Source organism: Pongo pygmaeus, chromosome 11 (genome assembly GCF_028885625.2).
Source record: "Pongo pygmaeus isolate AG05252 chromosome 11, NHGRI_mPonPyg2-v2.0_pri, whole genome shotgun sequence".
NCBI lineage: Eukaryota > Metazoa > Chordata > Mammalia > Primates > Hominidae > Pongo > Pongo pygmaeus.
In genome coordinates this window covers 33,653,882-33,673,779 of record NC_072384.2, presented here as the reverse complement: position 1 = coordinate 33,673,779, position 19,898 = coordinate 33,653,882, and the positions used below count along the sequence as shown (strand labels likewise).

General features: G+C 44.0%; 1 protein-coding gene across 8 annotated transcripts in view; it reads right to left on the bottom strand.

Moving 5' to 3' along the window:
* The window catches only part of MGAT5 (alpha-1,6-mannosylglycoprotein 6-beta-N-acetylglucosaminyltransferase), a 339,082-nt gene that overhangs the window by 76,722 nt on the left and 242,462 nt on the right, over positions 1-19,898 (bottom strand). For all 8 annotated transcript variants that reach the window (XM_054478910.2, XM_063647391.1, XM_063647390.1 and 5 more), the window contains one exon: positions 15,768-15,901. In XM_054478910.2, coding sequence (XP_054334885.1) covers positions 15,768-15,901 — 134 coding nt within the window. The remainder of the gene's footprint in view (positions 1-15,767; positions 15,902-19,898) is intronic.

Here is a 19,898-nt window from a genome sequence, read left to right as displayed (position 1 = left end):
AGCATCTTTCCACACCCACTACTGACAATGCTTTAGTGCCAGCTGCAAAGAAAACATACTTCCAGGGGCCAGATCCATTTTCACTGAGCAATTAGAAATGATGAATTTGGAGCTGAATATCAATCCACTGAAAACTGGTACACTGGCTGACCCTCCACGCCAAGGCCAGGAAATAATGTGTTTGAAGGCCTTCTAAGCAAGGCTGGCAGAAGAGGCTAGGTATGCTGGGTATAGCACATGCCACGTGGACTCTGTTGAGAACTGCTGGAATTAAGCCCAAGGTACCTCCTTGGACACGTCTGGTATCTGCTAGTATGAGCATTAGTTATTTCTCTCTAAAAGAGGAGTTGGAGGCCCTTTTGCTCCAGCTAACAGGAATGGAAAAACAGGTGAGGAAAAAGTACTCAACATGAAAAGAGTTAACAGTTTTGATGGTGGGAATCCTTTGAAAGCCCAAGTCACATCAGCTGGGGAAGGCAGGGCCCTGGGAAGATATAAACTGTCTCCTGTATCTCTATGACCACTGCCTACATTGCCTTTGTCCATGTAAGTGTTGTGTGACTTTGATAGAAAGAAACCGGAAGGTAAAGGAGCCGTGGTCATAAAACTTATTTTTCTTCCTTTCTACCTTGTTACTAGAATCAGGTACTCTTGAGGACACAGCTAGTGAATCCTGATTGATAAGCCAATCTCAATTGGCCCATCCCAACTTTCCTGGCCTCCCCTGCAGCCAAGAATGGTCATGTGACCTAGGTCAAATAATGGGGGGAAAAATCAGAGGAAGGGAAGCTTTAGGAGAAGCTTCTGTTTCTTGAGAAAAGGCTCCAGCCCCTTCACCTTTCTTTCTGCTTAGACCACAGCTATGAGGCCTGCAGGCCTTGTGACGCTATGGTGGCAAGCCAATGCATGAGGGATGCCAAAGGAGAGACCAAAGTGGCCTGGGTCTTTGCAGACATCCAGTGAAGAAACCAGCCCCGTACCCCACACTGTGTTATATGAGAAAAGTTAGCCCTTGCTTCATGGTGGTGAGGTATTTTGCTAATTACAGCTGAGCACACTTTCAATTTATCCAAACAGGTTCCCAGACATAGCTGACTAGCTTGTGACAGTTTGCAAAGAATTTCAAAGCTGTCTCTTATCTGATCACTGTGTCAACAATGTGAGCTAGGAAGAACAAGTGCTGTGAGCCTGTTTTAAGGATAAAAACATGGTTTAGGTAGGTGAAAGGATCTGGGCAGAGCATGGAGATGGTTAGTGGCAGAGTAGGATTTGTCTGGGCCTACTGAGTTACCATCTTTGGATGGTGCTGGTAGGAAGACCTACCCTGGCTGCTAAATGAGTACCATTTTCAGGGGGCCTATCCTTGGATCACGGTCCTACAGAAGCCAGCACACTGTCACAAAATATAAACAAGGCTAATTCAGTATTTTGGACTCTGGCCTCAGCTGAGAAATAAAGATTGGCCTGCTAGTTTCAGCTGCTTCCACTGAGCCACTGCATGAGGATGAGGGATAATTTCTTTCCTCCCCTAGGCCCAACAGCAAGGAAGGCTCTTCCAGACAGGAGGCATGCTGGGGTTAGAGGTCACAGAGGAGGAATGAGTATCTGGTCGAAATAGTGAGGGATCAGTCCATGAAAGTGGTTAAACTTCTGCTTCTCCTTCAAGTTGTTACTTACATTGTTACTGGTTTAAATGATTCATTTGCCAACTCCTTCCAAGTAAACACTATCATTAAGAATAAGAAAATAAAAAGACACTGTCTTTAGGACAATTTAGGACAAATTGTGTGTATCTCCAGTAAATGATATCCATTTTAAAAACGGTAAAGAAAAGGAGGGAAGAGGAAGGAGGAGAAGTGAAGGAAGGGGAGGAAGGAGAAGAGAAAAGGAGAATGGGAAAGAAAGAGAAAGAATGAAAAGGGAGCGTTTGAATTGAGTATTTCAGTGAAGACCCTCTTAGGCAATAGGTTAAAATTCCACATCTCCCAGAGCCTGGTTTCCTCCTGGAAAAACACAGACAGTGCTGCGGCTTTATAGGGTTGGGAAGCTCCTCATTATTCATTGTCGGTGTGCTGGCACCATCTGGAGGCCTGGCCAAACCTTAGCACGCCTTGAGAACCTGGAAGATCACTAACTGGTCTGGATCAACAGGGCTGTACATTGCTCTACTAATTCCTTACAGTGGCAATGTTACTCTCTGGAGTGCCTGGGGACAACCTGCGGGACCCGCTGGGGCAGCCCTGTACTGACTCTCACCTCTGTGGTCATGAAACACCCCCAGCAGCCTGGAAGAGGATAAAAATACTTGGTGAAAGCCAGCACTACTGACTTTCTGGGCCCTCTCCAGTTGACAAGATGTGCTCTGACATAATTAGGGAAGTGAGATGAAATCCCCCCAACCCACATGTGGACAATCACTCCTGCCTTTTCCCTTAAAGCCCATTTGGGCTCATGAGATGTGCTCTACCACCCAATTTTTAACTTCATTTTAAAATTTCCCTCATTTTTCGCTTGACCAAGTCGGTATTTCTGCTCTCCAAGCTCTCTAAAGGCAGACATATCTTTTGAAGTCCTGATACGCAAGTAAGTTCCTAATAATTGGTTCTGGATGACAAGAATCACATGCAGTGAAAACTGAAAACCAACACATTCCATCTTTAGGATAAAGCTTTGTTTCACCTGTTTTGCAACAAAGGCCAACAGTTGTAGCCCATTTCGGTCTCACTACTCTGCATAGTGGATTTCAGGTTTCCACACAGAACCCTACAGAATCTTTCCTTGAAATCAGTACCATGCCAGCATAAATGTATTTAGGCTTTTGGGATTTGAGAGGATGGGCTGGAGACAGAGGAGGAAGTTACCAAAGAGAGAATCCATTCCTTGTAGTCCAGTGTGTTGGCTACAATACATGCTGTAATTCAAATCCTGACCACCTGAGGAACCTTTACCTCTATCTGCCTCAGTTCTTTCACTCAAAAATGGGGTTAATAATAGTATTTACTTCATAGTCATTGTGAAGGCCATGCCTGGAACATCGGAAGCACTAAAATGTCAGCCATTATCATCTCCTCAAGGAGCTCAATCTATGAAAAACAGAATCAAGAGGGAGAGAATCAAAGGCTGGCCAGCAGTACAAATTACAACTGAGCAGGGATAACTCCAGCGTTCCCTGGAGCTCTGCAGTCCGTCGAGACTAGAGCAAGAGTCTCGATCTATCCAGTGCAGTGGCACAATCTCAGCTCACTGCAGCCTTGACCTCCTGGACTGAAGCGATCCTCCCACCTCAGCTTCCCGAGTAGCTGGGACCACAGGAGCATATCACCACACCCAATTAATTTATGTATTTTTAGAAGAGATAGGGTTTCGCCAGGTTGCCCAGGCTGGTCTCAGACTCCTAGGCTCAAGTGATCTGCCCACCTCGGCCTTCCAAAGTACTGGGATTACAAGCATGAGCCACTGTGCCCGGGCTAGTCCTGATTATGTTGACTGCAGATGGACTTGTTCAGTACTGAGGGCTGCACAGCCACCACCAGATTTTGAGCATATGCTACATATATGATTTTTATTTAAGTAAAGAATTGTATATAGATGCTAAATATGACTTTAGAAGCACATACATTAAAAATATTTTCTAAGTTGGTTTATCACTGATTCTCAATGCCATAATACCCTTTCTTGCCACTGAAGGTTGAAATCTGCTTCCAACAAATATTCCATATTGTAAAGTCTGCTCCCAATCTGTATTTTTTTAATATAAAACTCCATCAACAAGCTCTGTTCTTGCAGGGCCTATGTTTCAAGGTGTTTATGAAATGGATCTGCACTGATGTAGAAGGTTCCACAGGGTAAATCTCATGATTTTCACTTCTACCAAAATTTAAGTATTCCAACTGGCATGGTAAGCCCCCAGGTGCCAATCCATACTAACACTTCATATACTTGTGTATGTATAAACAGCCACCGGAAAGAGGTCAGACTTCCTTCAACTGGCCCAATACATTCCACTGGCTTATATGAATCCCCCACCCTTCCCAGATTTAAGAATTGCTTCTCCACCTCCATATTAAAATCATACAACTAACTTTGCTTTTCTCTCCAAGTAAAAGGCAGAAATCTACACACACTTCTGTTTCCTTCTACTGCTGTGATTTTGCTCCATTGGCTGATGTTTTAAACAATGGTTGATAAGGACCATAGAGAACTCGTTCCAAGGCATCCTATTTTTGGTGTGTCTGAACCTCTAGCATTGTTGATGAGGAATGAACATTATTCTCCCATGATGAAGCTGGAGCAGCCTCAGGGATTTTCACCCTTGAACCAAATGAAGCCCCCAGTTCTCCTTCCCCAGCTGGGAAGCCTTCATCGAGTTGGGAGGGTGACAGTGCCCTTGACTGTCTCTCCATGCCTGGGCTGCACCGCCTCAGGAGGGCTGAAATGCCATGAGGAGCTCTGTGGGAACACTGGAAGGAGCACCCCAGTATCTCAGTATTGAACAGTGAGGCGATCTCCTGCCAGCCCAGCAATCCGCTGTCTGGGATGGACCAGTTTAGGTCTATCTCCTCAATTTGTCACCATATTCTTAGAATATGGACTATGCCTAGAAATCTAATCCAAACTCTGTTTTCCTACAAGCTATACTTTAATAACGTTCTATTTAGGTGTAAAATCACATAATCAACACGATTACCTCATTCTTATAAATCCGTGCCCAATCACATTCAGAAGACCATGGCTTTCAGACTGTTTTAAATTCAGAGGCATTACAGTTCTGTCTCCCTTCAAGAACGCTCTGTCAACCCTTTCCTCACTTGAGGGAAACAATCTTGCAATGCTTTTCTAACAGCCTTCCACACAGGTCCTCTGGCTTCTCTCCCTGTACTGCGCATCATCTGGGCACCAAAGGCCCCTGGGTCACTATGTGAGACGCTGCCTCCTCCTTGTCCATGGAGAACAGCTTCCACACACTTGCATGTGCTCGGTGGCTTCTGTCCATGGGCAGCTGCCACCCATCTCTCTTTGGTCTCAGATAGCAACTTCTTTTCCCATCCCTCAACACCACGGCTCCCATATCGGCTGCCAAACTGTTAGGGTTGGAGTAATAGTAAAAAGCCTCCAGGCAAATTACAACCACAACAGCTGTGTTTACTAAGAGCTACAAATGAACTCATCCCAGCACTATTGGAGCAGGAAGGCAATGATTCGGAACCTTCCAGAAGCGCCCCACCCTCAGGATGTTCACTGGCTGCCTGAGCCTCCAGCTTCCCAAGCCAGCCCTGGCTTTCGCAGGAGACCCTCTGCTGAGCACCAAGGGCCTCTTTTCATGGACAGCAGTCTTGTATGTTTTCTTCTCACAGCTGCAGTGATTTGCACTTAGCTGTTTATGCTGCTGGGAGGGCTGCCAGCCACCCACGCAATAAGCAACTGGCTAGTGGTTTTCATGCGGGGGCACCAAGAAAACTACTCTCCATTCCCAGGCTTCTGGAACACCTCCCTAACCACCTGCGACAAAGGCCTAAGATTCTATCATCCATCATTCAAACCTTTGTACCATGAGTGGCCTGCTCTAGCTCTACAGTGTAAAGGTCACAGGAAAGGAAGGACATTGAGAAGAGTATGACTTATCCTAAAGGTGGACTGTTTCTTCTAAATGTCTCTGAGGCTTTATCACCTGTAAAACAGACACATGCTTCAAGAGGCTATGAGATAGTGCTTTAAAAGATCTAAAATTCATACAAATTTTTATTTGCATTCCTGGGTTAAAAGATAAGCATTCTTGAGAGACATATCACTGAAACCCATATCCATGTTTTGCACCCCACATGGAATTATGCGATTGGCTGTTATCATGGAAACAAGGGGGCAAGTCCTTGGAGGCCGTGCAGTTGGTCAGCTGTACTGGGAAGCAAAGGCCCGGAGCGCTGGATGCGACCGAGGTAAAACAAAGGAATAGCAAGTGTCTTCTACAGCCTGATGTGGTTGCCGGCTACATGGCAGCCATATACCACACATGGACAGTAAGAGATTAAGGTTTTTCTGAACTAGGAAAATGGGTGGCTACCTAGTGTAGCATTTCCCAAGCCTGCCTGTTTGGAGCATCTGTTGGAGCACACAGGTTTCCTGGTCCCTCCCCTGGAAATTCTAACTAAATGAGGGTGACAAGGGGCCCTGGCGTGTGGATGCTGAACAAGTTCCCAGCTGGCACTTATGATCAGGCAAGGTTTTTTGTTTTGTTTTTTTTTAAACAAAACAAAACAACAAACACAGAGCTAGGTTCTAAGAATGAACTTCAGCTTTCCTGAATCTCCCTGGAACACAGACTGGAAATCATCTTAGCAAAGAACCCAACACATCAATGCTATTCCAGAGGGCCATGTCAGAGTCCCGCCTGGACTACAACCAAGCTATTGCTTGAAACTGTAAGCTATGAGAAGCTCTACCAGTTGAGTTCTAAGGGGGAGTTTTCTCTCACAAGTGGGAAGAAGTCCACAGACTATTCCACTATCAAAGAGCAGGGAGGTGATAGGCTCCAAGTCCCAGATGCAGGGCTGGTTGGCATGCATTCTTCCCAACCACCTCAAGCCCCAACCCAAAGAAGAAAACTGTGGCAATCCCAAGCATGATTCGGTAGAAGCCACAGCGGCCCATATCTGGGCTGGGCTGTCAACTGGAAAGTGTCAGTGGGCTGGGCTCTGACAAGGAGAAAAAACCAGCAGTCTACTATACAGATTTCAAGAATTTGGGGTATCTACTGAAGCTGTATGCTGACAAAAGGGCCTTGATTTTATTTTCCTCCCACCCTTATGCCCCAAAACTTGATAGACTTTTAAACAGGAGACTGAAAGCATGACTTGGCCTGGAACATGGAACGTGTTATTCAACTCAAAAGCTTCTTCTGAAACCTCACAGATTTCAGAAAGCTGCTGGCAGGGCTGCCAGATAAGGAAAGTGAGACCCAGAGGGCAAATGACTTCAGAGGACATGTAGCCAATAAATGGCTCAACGGAAATGAGAATCCGGGCATCTCCTTTGCCACCCAAGCCTCCTCTAGCTCCTCTACACCATGTCCAATCAATGTCTCCGGGCTGAAACGGGTACAAGAAGAAGAATGTGTGACAAGGAAACCTCATGGATCTAAGATGATTGCATAAAGCTTGTCGAAACAGGGAATGGACCAGTAGGGTGATGACATCGGGTGAGGCTACCTCCCGGGTCCCATGGGCTCCTAGTTCCACACTGATTCCTACTCACATACACTTATCAAACACTGACACGCTTACACAGGGGATGCCACATGGGGTTATGTTATAGTCAGCATGCAGCCAACACCCATTAAAATAAATCCTTAAGGCTCCTGGATCATGGCTCTTGGAATCTTAAAAGCTAATGATTCATTTCTGATGTTTCCCTTTGCATTTTATTTCTCCTCTGTTCCTCCCTTGCCTATTCCAATCTTATCCTTGAATTTAGAGAACAGGCTCTGTGATGTGAGTGCCCTTTATCATGTGCTAGGCACAAAACAGGCACAGGTAACCATGGCTTGGTGAGTGGCTGCCCCTGGGGGCTCACAATCTCCACTGATGCCTACACTCCTCCCTGCCTCTGGCAAGCGCCATCTCCAAGGGATCATGAAAAGATCTTTTCTGACTTTTCCCCCAGGGGAAATAAGCAGGAGACACATTATTTTCTAATTTTTAATGTTCTTCTGGTTGGAACCAGAACAAATGGCTATGATCACATCAGACTTTCCAGTAAATCCAACAACACTGATTCTAACTTTGTTATTTCAAAATATATGCCAATTTGAGTTAGGGTGGGTTTAAATTTATCTGCTTTATTTATCTCTACATTATCTGGGCAGAGAAGCCTGGCTAAGTAGCCTGAAGAACAAAACAGGATGACAAGGTTTAATCTGCTTACAAAAATGTGTTCTTTTCAAGGGTTTCAGTACATTCTTTAATTACAAAGGTCTTGGGTGGTTCATTAAAACAATGAGCTAAGAGCAGTTAATTCCTACTATGAAATAAAATGGCATTTCTCCAAATGACTCCCATTCCCAATTTTGCATTAATTTAAACTAAGCCCAAGTCAACCAAATTAGCAAGCTAGATAATTACATAGTTTTCAGAATGGGATTCTATTTCAGATGCAGCAGTCACCTAGTCTGAGACTTTAACTACCCTTTTCCCCAGTTAAATCTTACTGGAAAGCCAAAAGGCAAATCTATGCCACAGATATATTAGAACTGCTCTGTTGAGGCAGGGCCCATCCTGTGTGGCTGCTCCTTGACCTCCTATAATAGCAGACCCTAGGGCTCCAAAAACACACAGGTGAATAATGATTGATCTCATCCAGTTGTCATCAAATTTTTTCTGTAAAGGATAAGATAGCAAATTTCTAGACTTTATGGGAACACATAAAAGTCTGTCATTCATACACACACACACACACACTCACACACAATGTAAAAACCATAAAGCTATCACCACACCCAAGACAACAAACATATCCATCTCTCCTCCTCTCCCCTCCCTAAGCAACCAATGACCTCTTTTTGGTCACTATGGATTGGTTTGCATTTTCTAGAGTTTTATATGTATAATATATACAGAATCAAACAGAATAAATGCTCCTCTTATTTTGAAGTCATCCATGTTGTTGTGTATAATAATTCATTCTTTTTTTAAACCAATACCTTCATTTATGCAAGCGAGGAAACTGAGGCTGGAGTGGCCTGTCCCAATCATATGACAGCAGAGCTGGCCCAGAGCCAGGTTCCCATTTCCCTGTGCAGCATCCTGTTCCCATCCATCTCCCCGCTAATCTCACAAGAGGTTTAGAAAAACTCTTGAAGCCTCTATGGGGTCTGTAGAATTTGCATGTGTAGCTCTGTTCCTTTTCCACCAGACTCCCTCTTCCTGGTCTCCCTGGGGTCAGCAAATAACACAGGGAAATGTTCTAGGCAGAAGGCATTCCAAGTTGTATCCCAAGTTCCACAGATAAATCAGTAATTTAAGCTAAACTTAGGGGAGATTCATTCAGTCATCAAGTAGTTTCCAAGTGCCTACCACGTGCCAGGCAGCTGGGTAAGCAAAGCAGGTGCAATTCCTACTCTCACAGAGCATACAGTCTAGTAAGGAAGAGAGATTGAAAAAAAAAGATAATTATATGATTACAAGATGAATCAAATGATATAAAGGGAATAAACAGGGTGCTGTGCTAGGGACGGGGAGGGGTGACATCTGGCTGAGGGCACAAGTGTGGAACAGGGTGGTCTTGGCGGCTCCAGTTGAGGTAAGCCAGGACAGGCAGCAGCCATTAAGGAGGGTGGTGGCCCCTGGTGGAATGGGTGACACACAGGACCCTTATGGCTACAGCCCAGGAGCCAGAGAGGAGTAGGTACAGAGCAGGAGTGGCTGGCTTGCAGAGAACCTCGATAAAACACACTACCCAGACTGGATTTCACTGTAAATGTAAGGTGTTCTAAGTGTGAAATGAAGTCATTGGAGAGTCTGGGCAAAGGAGTAGCACGATTCAGTTTGCATTTTAGAAAAGACCACTCTAGCTGCTGCTGTATGGAGAATGAAGTAGAAAAGGGCAGGAGCAGGGGAAGTGGGATCACATTTCTGAAAGTTCTGCTGCCTGATTTCTCAGGCATATAGGAAAGGGATCATGTGTCATTTCAGGGGATGCTTTAAAACCACAAAGTCTTTGAAGTCTAGACAAAAAGGAACTTTCCAAATTCAGTTAAGACTGGTTGACTTTGGTTGTTGCCAAGGCAGGCGAGGGCTGGACCACACCAGGCCCTAGGGTCTGGAGCTGGAAACTATTTGAAATGCTCATATCAGGCTTATTTACTCTACAGAACTGGCTGCAAGGCTGTCGCTGATTTGGCGATCCTGTGGTGGGCAGCCAGGAGCAACATTTTACCTGTGATGCCAGTTTTGCTCAGGGCTTCTGCTGTACACTTAGCTCACCCAGAGAGACCTTCCTTCCTAGCTTTAGAATCCTGCTGTAACCACAGACTCCCTCCCTCCAGGGTAGTGGCGGTGGAGCACCTCCATGGAACAACTGGCAGCAGGGAGGCAAGTCTCCAAGAGGAGAGGTCAGAGCCTGACCCTGGTTCTGGCTTTGCCAGTCATGTGCTGTAGGACTTGGCCATGTCATTCCCCCTCCTTGAGCCAGCTCCTCATCTACACACTAGGATGGTTAAGGAAGATAATAGCTGCCCTTGCTTCCTTAAAAGGCATCAGCCTGTACCACCTTAAATGATGGCTGTGAAGGGCTCCAAGAAGCAGAAACACCGTGCAGATTCAAGACTCCTTTATTATCAATGCATTAGTTACTAAATAAGCACTAGCTTTTGCTGAATGCCTACGAAGAGGTACCAGGCTCAATGCCTGGAGCTCCATCTCTAGAGTGATCAGGATTTCAGTTAAGTTACACTTCACTTTTCCACATATTGGCCATCCACCAGCCTCAATCATACAGAAGAATACAATCATCAAGAACCCTAAAAAAGACCTCTGATGAGATCAATGCCAGGGACTGTTGGCCAATGTGTTCTGAGAGAGACATAGTTTACTTGGGACGTGGCATAATTCAGGGGTCAGAAAACTTCCCAGAAAAGGCCAGAGAGTAAGTATTTTAAGGCTTTGTGGGTCATACAGTCTGCCACAATTATCTAACTACAATTTTAGTGCAAAAGCAGCCATGGACAAGGAATGGCCACGGCCATGTTTCAGTAAAATGTAATTGACAAAAACAGATGTTGGGCTAGATTTGGTCCACAGTCTAGAGTTCGCCAACCACTTACACAGATTAAGAATTAGAATTTGAGTATCTTTGGGCAGGCTTATATTTTCCATTTCCTCATAGGATAGAACTCCCTGGCTCACATCGCCACCAATTCCCACTGCAGCATTTCCTATCTGGCCCCAATAATGACATTAATAAGAGCAGCAAACACGTATTTAGACTTACTGTGCACGAGCTAAGTAATGTACCCAACCTTAGGCAGCTGGTGGCCCAGTCAGGATTTGAACCCAGCCACCTATCTCCAAGTCTATGCTCCTGATCACACTGCCCAGGGGCACCTGAATGTACAAACCAGGACAGCAGGACACGAGGAAGACACTGTGCCTCTCACCTCCTCTCAGAGCCCACTGCTCACCAAAGCTTTACCTGGCTCTTGGGGCTAAATGGCAGAGATTAGAAGTAGCAAGGTCTGCAAATATTAAAGTAGGAATGAGGGTGACTGAACTAGGCACCTACAATAGCAAAAAGTGACAGGCAGCAGTCTGACAAGAGCAGCAGGAAGACAAAGGTAAGTAGAAAAGAGGAGTTATTTATTTGCGAATTGGTCAGCTACTTTGTACCACACATTGTACAAATCCCAACTATCCTAAGACCTTGCTGCTCAAAGCATGCTCTTCCAACAGCCCATCGGTATCACCTGGATGCTTGTGAGAAGGAGAGTCTCGGTCTCATCCGAGGTATGAACCAGAATCTGCATTTTAACAAGATCCTCAGGTGATGTGTGCATTAGTAAGGCTGAGAAGCCATCAGCTATTACTGCCCCAACTTTACAGGCTAGGAACCTGAGGCTCAGGACAGTCAACCACCTTACATGTGGTTAAGTTGCAAGTCTGAACCCCAATGTGTGATTCAGAGGCAACTCTTGTTCTCCTGACGTGGTCAAAGAAAGGCCTCCAGGACATTTACCTTAGCGGCGATCATGTATTAAGTTGTAATAAGATCATAGTAGGATCATGAATACATAAGATACTAACACTGCACCATCACTTGAAGATTCAGTTATGCTCAGTATACTATTTTTAAAGAAACACAGAAATTAAAGTAATATAGTTAACACTTCAATTCCCATATTTCAAAAATCTCTTTTTACAGAGTTGACCAATTTTCCATTCTCTGATGACTTTATTTAAAAGAATGTAGAAGGATTTTGAAATTGACCATACTGGACAGATTGCTGTTCTTCTGGGCACATCTCCAGTGTTAGCAGGAGCGAATGATTAGATGGCCTCAGAGGTAGAGGCCAGGGACCCAGAACTGCAGGTTCCTGAGTTAAGAAGAGAGACTTCTATTTGGGATTAGGCTGTTAGTAGTCTCATTTGATATTAAGGGGCTTGGGCAGAGGTGGTTCCTAAGTTGATGCCCTTGGGATTCTGGAGTCTGACGGCAAGATTCCCCTCCCTACCTCAACCTCCCCACCATGCAATATAACATCAGGACAAGACTAATGAGTACCTTGGTCATGAATCTGGGGACAGATTAAAGGACAAGCTCACTCCTCCTTAGCCTGTATATTTAATAGACTTGTTTTTCTTGATAGGCATTTAGTATCTAGTATTTTAGTAAGTATATGGATATGACTATAGGAACAGAGCACTCAGATACTGCAAGACCAGAGTGTGAGAAAGGATATATGATCTGGGAAAAGAAAGCTGCCAGAAACTCCAGCAGCTACTTTCTCTTTCTCTCCAGGCTGCAGGAGTTCTATCTGTGTCTTCCACTCTATCAGGCCCTCCACTGCACCCTAATTCTGTCAGAGTGGTGCCTCTCCTTGTGGAGGAATGCATTATCCTCTCAACAGCGCCCTCTCCCTGTCAACATTGGTCCTGCTTCATCATGTGGACTCCTGGAAGGCTTCCGCCCCGCCCTCCTGCCACAGACGCATTTTTTTGATTTCTGTTAACATGGCTCACTCTCAGTGACTCTGTTTTCCAACATGAACTGAAGAATCTCATTGATGCAGCTCAGCTTTCTGAGCCAGAATTACAGTTCCAGCCACCAAAAAGCTGGACTGCATTGGGTCAGAGGACAACTCCAGGGTCCAATCAGCCAACATTGGAGGGAGTTACATGGTTGCACTTCCCACTTAAGTGCCGAGGTGAGTAGGGAGATTTCCCTCAAGAAGGAGGGTGGTGGGAAGAGTGAAGCAGGATTTATGGCACAACAGGAATCTTCAGAATTTAAAGTCCTAGAATCTGAGGTGAAGGAAGACCTTCCAAAGTCATCTGGTCCAAATTGTGCCCTCCCACATCCTCCAGTTGCAATTCTAAACCTCCCAGGACACAAAGGTGCCACTTCCCTTCCTGAAGCTCTCTGAGGTGAATTGGGATTGGGTAGGGGAGAGGGGAATGGGACACAAGATGGGGAAGACCACTGATAAAACATCCTGCTAGCTAAAGCCTATGCTGAATGTAACTTTAGAAATGCAGTTGGAATAACATCTCACGTAAAAGGCACACTGGTTTTCTGTGTGCATTCACTAAATGCTCTGGGACGCACACGCTTTGGAAAAAGAAACTAAATTCTCACATACTGTGCCGTGTTCTAGAGTTGGAGAAGATGTCCTGAATTCATGTGAAAACTTTACATCTTCTTGGGCTTTTTCCAGCACAGAATGCTGGATGTAATAAAATTGAAATAACACCCAGGATTTTTGGGTGTTATTACTCAGGCAAAGATGAATGTGGACACACTGCAACCTAACCTTTTATAATCTTTAGGTGACGCATAGCACAGGTACACAGAAGCTTGGGCACCCATGGAGTTTTCACACCTCAAAACATGGAAGGATTTCTAAATCTCACTCCAGATCACTTGAGCAACATGGCTAATGCTTTTGGGATTCCTTTTTTTTTTTTTCTTTTCTGAGACAGAGTTTTGCTCTTGTTGCCCAGGCTGGAGTGCAATGGCATGATCTCAGCTCACTGCAACATCCGCCTCCCAGGTCACAAGTGGTTCTCCTGTCTCAGCCTCCCAAGTAGCTTGGATTACAGGCGCCCACCACCACGCCTAGCTAATTGTTTTGTATTTAGTACAGACAGGGTTTCACCATGTTAGTCAGACTGGTCGCAAACTCCTGACCTCAGGTGATCCACCTGCCTCAGCCTCCCAAAGGGCTGGGATTACAGGCGTGCACCACTGCGCCTGGCCTCGGGATTTTACTGGCATGGAAAAGTCACCCTTTTAGTGGCAATATTAATTTATCCAAAACAGGTGACAAAAATCTTTCAGAACCAATTTATTGTTTTGTTTTTCTAGGGAAAGGGAAAAAGTTGCCAGAGAGTACTAGGAGGTGGTTGCACTTGGCCCCAAAACAAAGTGATATAATTTCAATATTAAGCCCACATGGACATGCAAGCTATCTTCTTCAAGCAGATGCAGAGGCTTTTCTTTAAAAGCCACAGTCCTCCTAAAACCAATGCCGTAAACCATTAATTTCACAAACAAGCTGAGCATGAGAACACCCAATATGCCTGTTTTAACCCAACTTTGGCTGAAAGTCAGCTGGGGAATGCACTATCAACACAGGACACATTTTTATACAAGGAAAGCAACACAAATTTATGGGACCATCTTCGATAGCCATTTACAATCTAGACTGACTTTCATTTTACTTGAGGCAACAAAGTATGGCATAACATACATAGGAAACATTCTTACCAGCCGAGGGTTTTCCACCTTTGGAATTACTGGTATTTTGTGCCAGGGGCCATCCCATTCATTGTAGGACATGTACAGCATCCCTGGCCTCTACCCACTACATGCTTGTAGCACCACTGACCAGACATCACAACCAAAATTGTCTCCAGGCACTGTCAGATGTTCCCTGGGCGTAGGGGAATCAGTAAATAAAATCATCTGCAGTTGAGAACTACTGTACTAAACAAAGACAAAGGTCTAGCTGTTTAAGATGAAGAGTTGTCTGGAATTAAATCTGCCTCCCTGGAGATGGGCTGATCTCATCATCCCTTTGGTGTAGTTAGTACCTTAGAGCTGAGGGGTAGGGCACTGCTTTTCCTTTTCTGAACACAGGGTCAGAAAAGCAGTACCAAGGAATTTTTTATCCTGTATATCACCTGTACTCCCTCAGTTGTAGGATTCCTAACTTCCTTGGCTAGGAAGAAACATGAGACCACAGTCTGTGATCATTCAAGAAAGCAATGAATTCTTACATTTAGGAAGAGGCATGTTGTGAGCTCCTGAAGACTTCTATCTTCTAAAAACATTTCCTCAAAAAAAATTATGACATTCGGCCATTGAGACAGACTTCCCACATAAAAAGATCTACATTACCTGTCAACAGGTCACATCCAATCTGGTTCCTCTCCTGTTATACTTTCCCCAGACGTACTCAGGAAATCAACTCAGGAGGGCCAAGGGGCCCAATGCTTTTGGAAAACTTGGTTTGGTCTGTGGCCAAGAGTGCTGTTTCAGCCAAGACCTCCCTGAACAAACTGCCTACAGTCAGCCCCAGCAAGAATTTACTTTCTACGTCAGGGGAGTAGTGACTATAGCCAAGAGGATGTGAAGGCCACTGCATTTCCCAGGAAAGGGAGCTGCCTACCTCCACAGACTACCTCCCAGAAGCAGAGGGAAAGACTCCCTTGGTAAAGTTTCTCCCTGTGCAGTATCTTGCTCCAGAAAGATATTCAACCCCTGGAGGGCCCTGGCTCTCAGAAGCAAGTACAAGGTGTGAAAGCAGCTAGAATGTGTCCCTTCTGACATGCAGAGAGTGAAGGTGGCTGTTGTACGGCCACTACCAGAAGAGCAGGTACATACAGCCTTGGTTAGGAACCCAAATGCTGAGCAACTGAATCTTTGCACATTCTTGTTTATGTCTAAGTAGATCCCATTAAGCCCTGGGCACTTGGCTTGATTATTCCCTGAATCAAAGTTAAATTAAATTACCCAACAAACTTCTTTTCAGAGAAGGAGACATGCACAGACTGACTCACCTTCCAGAAGCTATCCACTTTGCCATACACAAGGGACTGGTTCTGCCTTTTGATTTCATTAATGTGGTGGATATCACTGGAGTTCAGGTGCTGCTCAACCACAAACCCCAGAAAGCTGTTGTCTGGGGTATGAGCTGGTGTGCAAAGAAATGGAGAGGACAGTTAGTGTCCAATGAGCAAGAAGAAATAACAATCACATATTTAACACAGGCCATCTTACCCATAACAAAATGTTTGTTTTCATCTTACCCTGTTCTTTCTTACCTGACGGAGGTGAGGGATTGTTATCTCTCCCACACGTTCCCAGTAAAACCGTCATGAGAATACTTCTCTCTAGGATGAATTAACCTGAACCAAAACCTGCTCTTTTTAGGGGAAAATACATCTGTCTGAAAATCATTAAGCTGTGTACTCTCTTCCTTGTTGCCTCAGAATAAGGCTACTGTCCATTTCCCAGCAGAAATGCTTTCACCCAGGTTTCACCACCTACTGGCCAGAAATCTGTAGAGGGCAGGGCTGATTGGGAGTTCTGAATAGGCGCAGAGTCCCCACGTAACTGAATCTGACTCCAGCTGTGTTTTTCACCCAGCTACATAACAGGAGGTTGAGGGACAAAGTGATGAATAATCCTCAGAACCTTTCATCTCCTCTAAGAATTACTCACTCACAAAAGATGTAATTATGGGGCTATATTGAACAGGTGCACGGAATGAAGACAGAATAAAAGGTAAAGCCTGCTGGGGCACAAACCACTCCAAAAAAACCAACCACTGCAAAGGAATACTGTCTACGGAGTAGGCTATTCTGGAAGAGAAAATTTTGGATTTCTCTCATTTGGGTTCTGTAACTTCTCTAACACTTGACCAACGGGGGACAGCAACCCCACACCCTCTCCAAACATCTGCATCTTGTGCCTATAATTTTAAAAGGCATTTCACCAGCAAGTGACAATCAGAAAATAATTCTGTCTAGATTAAACAGAGATGCTCCTCTCCTCTACCTTCATTCTGTCAAGAGAAATCTCAGTTTTTCAGGAGATGAGCCTGCAGAGCCCATGTGTGGCTGATATTAAATGAAGCAACTGCTCTGTTTGGCTCTGACCTGAATAGAACAGCTATAAATAACATGAAACCAAATTCTTCCTGGTGATTGAGATATACACAAGATTCTGAAAAGTCCACCACATCCATTCACAGATAGGTGGTCAACAAACAGAGGAAGCTGGTCCCTTCACCTTGTTCTGGTTGTGCTAGGACTGAGGAGCTGTTTCCCAGGCTTGTAGCAGCATAGAAATCCTTTCAGATAGACAGATGGGCAAAGGCGAGCCTGCAGCACAGGCCTAGGACTCCGATGCCCAGCCTCCAATGTCACCCACCATGCACGCAGGGGAACACAATGAAGAAGGGACAGTGGCAGGAAGCCCTGAGCTGTAGAAATGCACGAGCCATGTAAATACTGTGTTGTCACCCTCCGTTTCCCAGGCTTTTGCCTAATGGGGGTGACAGAATGAGGAGATAATAGGGTTGTGACTGGGGAGTTGTGTTCTGTCTGGCCAATCTGTTATTTCATTTCTGCGTTTTTGAACAAGTGCCCAGAGGCAATGGCAATGGCTGCAGTTGGCTGGAAAGTAAATTACTGAATAAATTCTACTGACAACAAGAGGCGATGATTGCTTTTCTCCCCCCTTTTGAGGAGCTGAGGGCATAGGGAATTTTCAAGGATTAGTGGGGAGAGGAACACAACCTGTGTGCATTCTCAGTGTTATTATGCAGCTTAAAATATTTCTAAAATTTTTTGTTAATTCTTAAAGTTTTGAACTCAAACCTGACACTATACTTTAGGATCAGGTGTTTTTAAATTTTCTTTTATTTTCAGAAAATTTACATGGTGATTAAAGCACGATGCTTGAATTACTTGCTTCCGAAATGTAGTTATTTAGTCCCTAGGTAGGCACTTAAAAAATAATCCAGCAAGTGAAACAATGGGTTTTATTTCATGTTATAATATACTAATGTATAGTAAAAAATAAAATGATTAACCCCCCCAAATGAAAAAACACATATACATAACATATTTTTGTGTGAAAGATTCTCCTAGCTTCTAGCTTGACTGGTGAGAGGGAGAAGTAAATATCAGAAAAACTTGTGAGGAATGGTGGGCTTTTGCTGCTATGATGATAATTTGTTATTCAATTAACTCTGACACTATGAATTTCACATCTAAGCTCCCTTCTACGTTTTCATCCAAACACTTTAACTCCTGTCTCACCTTGTGAAATGTTAACTTAGGGATTAACAACCTGCAAGTGTGGTTTCAAGGACCTCAGGTGAGACTTAAGATTTACAAACAGTATCACCACATTTAATGAGCCAAGGCCTGAGCACTGGTCTGACCTCTACATGCTTCTCCTCCCAGGTGACTCTAAACTTGCCACAGGACACTAAACCTTGACCACATGGGGTTTGCTCAGCTGTGACTCGCCCCAGCAGGTGATTCTGAAGTAACTACTGGCCCAGTGTGGCTTGCTTCCAAGGATCTGAACACCAGCTGGAGCCGGCCCGGTAACATCTGCCGAGAGTGCCCTGGTCTTATCACAAGTGTTCTTAATGGTGCTTATAATAAATCAAAAGCCACAAGTCCAGGAGGATGTTATCTGAAATGTTCATTTCACTGAGTTCAAATTTCATGCCAAGCTTTCTTTCCTGCTCTGCCTTAGGAAGGGAAGAGAGACTTTCATTGTGTTGGGAGGGTTTCAAAGAGAAGGTATTTACATTTTAAGGTAAATCAAACAAATCTCATCATAAATGGGATGCAGGAAATCCTGCACTTTTAGTAATCCCTCCATCCCAGAGGATAAACAAATGTGATTTTTAAAAAAGATGGCTGATATTTTGAGTTCTGACTACATGCCAAGTTCTGTGCTAAGCGCATTATAGTGACTCTTCCATTTTAACCTCATAACCGTGTAACATGTTTGTACAGATGAGAAAACAGAGATTTGGTTTAACTACCCAAGTCTACATGCTAGGAAATGGCAACACTGGGATTCAGAGCCAGATTGGCTGCTTTCAGGGCATCAGCTCCTTAAGTCACTCTGATATACAGCCTCATAGTCCAAATAATTTTCTGGACCCTGTGAACGGCAGTGGTAAACCATGCTTCAGAGGAAAATAATGTTCTAAGGTAGAGGAAAATACACAAGAGGGATCTAGAATACATACGCAATGTCACCTCAGTTTCTTGAGTATCTTGTGCCACATGTATGTGGGACCACACAGATTTTTTTACATGCTACAAAACTGCAGGAGATTTGCCAAACATTAGCAATGATTTTAAGACAATTTAGAACAAAATATCTCTTATTAAGAGAAACACTATCTTAAGCACTTTGGAAGCACCTATTTACAAATGATTACAAATCAGCTTGATGTGTTCCCTGAGCAGAGTATGATGATAACTACTTCTAAGAAATACTATTAGCTTAGCTTGAATAATTCATTCAATGACAAATGTTTTGGAGCATTTCTACAAACCAGCCTATATGATAAGTATTGACAAATTACAATATAAAGATGAGTTTCTGCCCTCAAGGAGCCTACCAACTACTTAATAAATGAAGCATACACTATATCTATCAAGCAGTCATAATATCATCTTTTAAACTATAATTCAAAATGCATACTAAGTCAAGTTGACCTTTCTTTCAATTGCATAAATCTCTGAGGTCTGTTTTTTCTATCAGTAAGTCCCAAACATCTCTAAGAATGTAATGTATCTTCACATCCCCTGGTCACCAAGAGAAGAAACCCCAGCGCCAGCCTGGGCCCATTCCTTAGCCCTCACAGTCAGTCTAGTCCCAGGGATATTAGTTTCTCAAAAATCCATCAACTCATCCTTTCCTTTTCATATTTGTTAGTCCAGGCCTTCTCACTTTTTGCTAAGACTTCTGCAATAAACAAGCTTTTCTTTTTCCTAAATACAAATGGATTTATTGGTTTTCCTGATTATAACAGAAATATATCCTCAGATTAAAACTTTTTTCAGATAATAAAGATATGAGAAAAAATAAGTTACATATCATTTCATCACCTAGATATAACCACTATTAATGGACTTTTTTTCTAAGTTTGT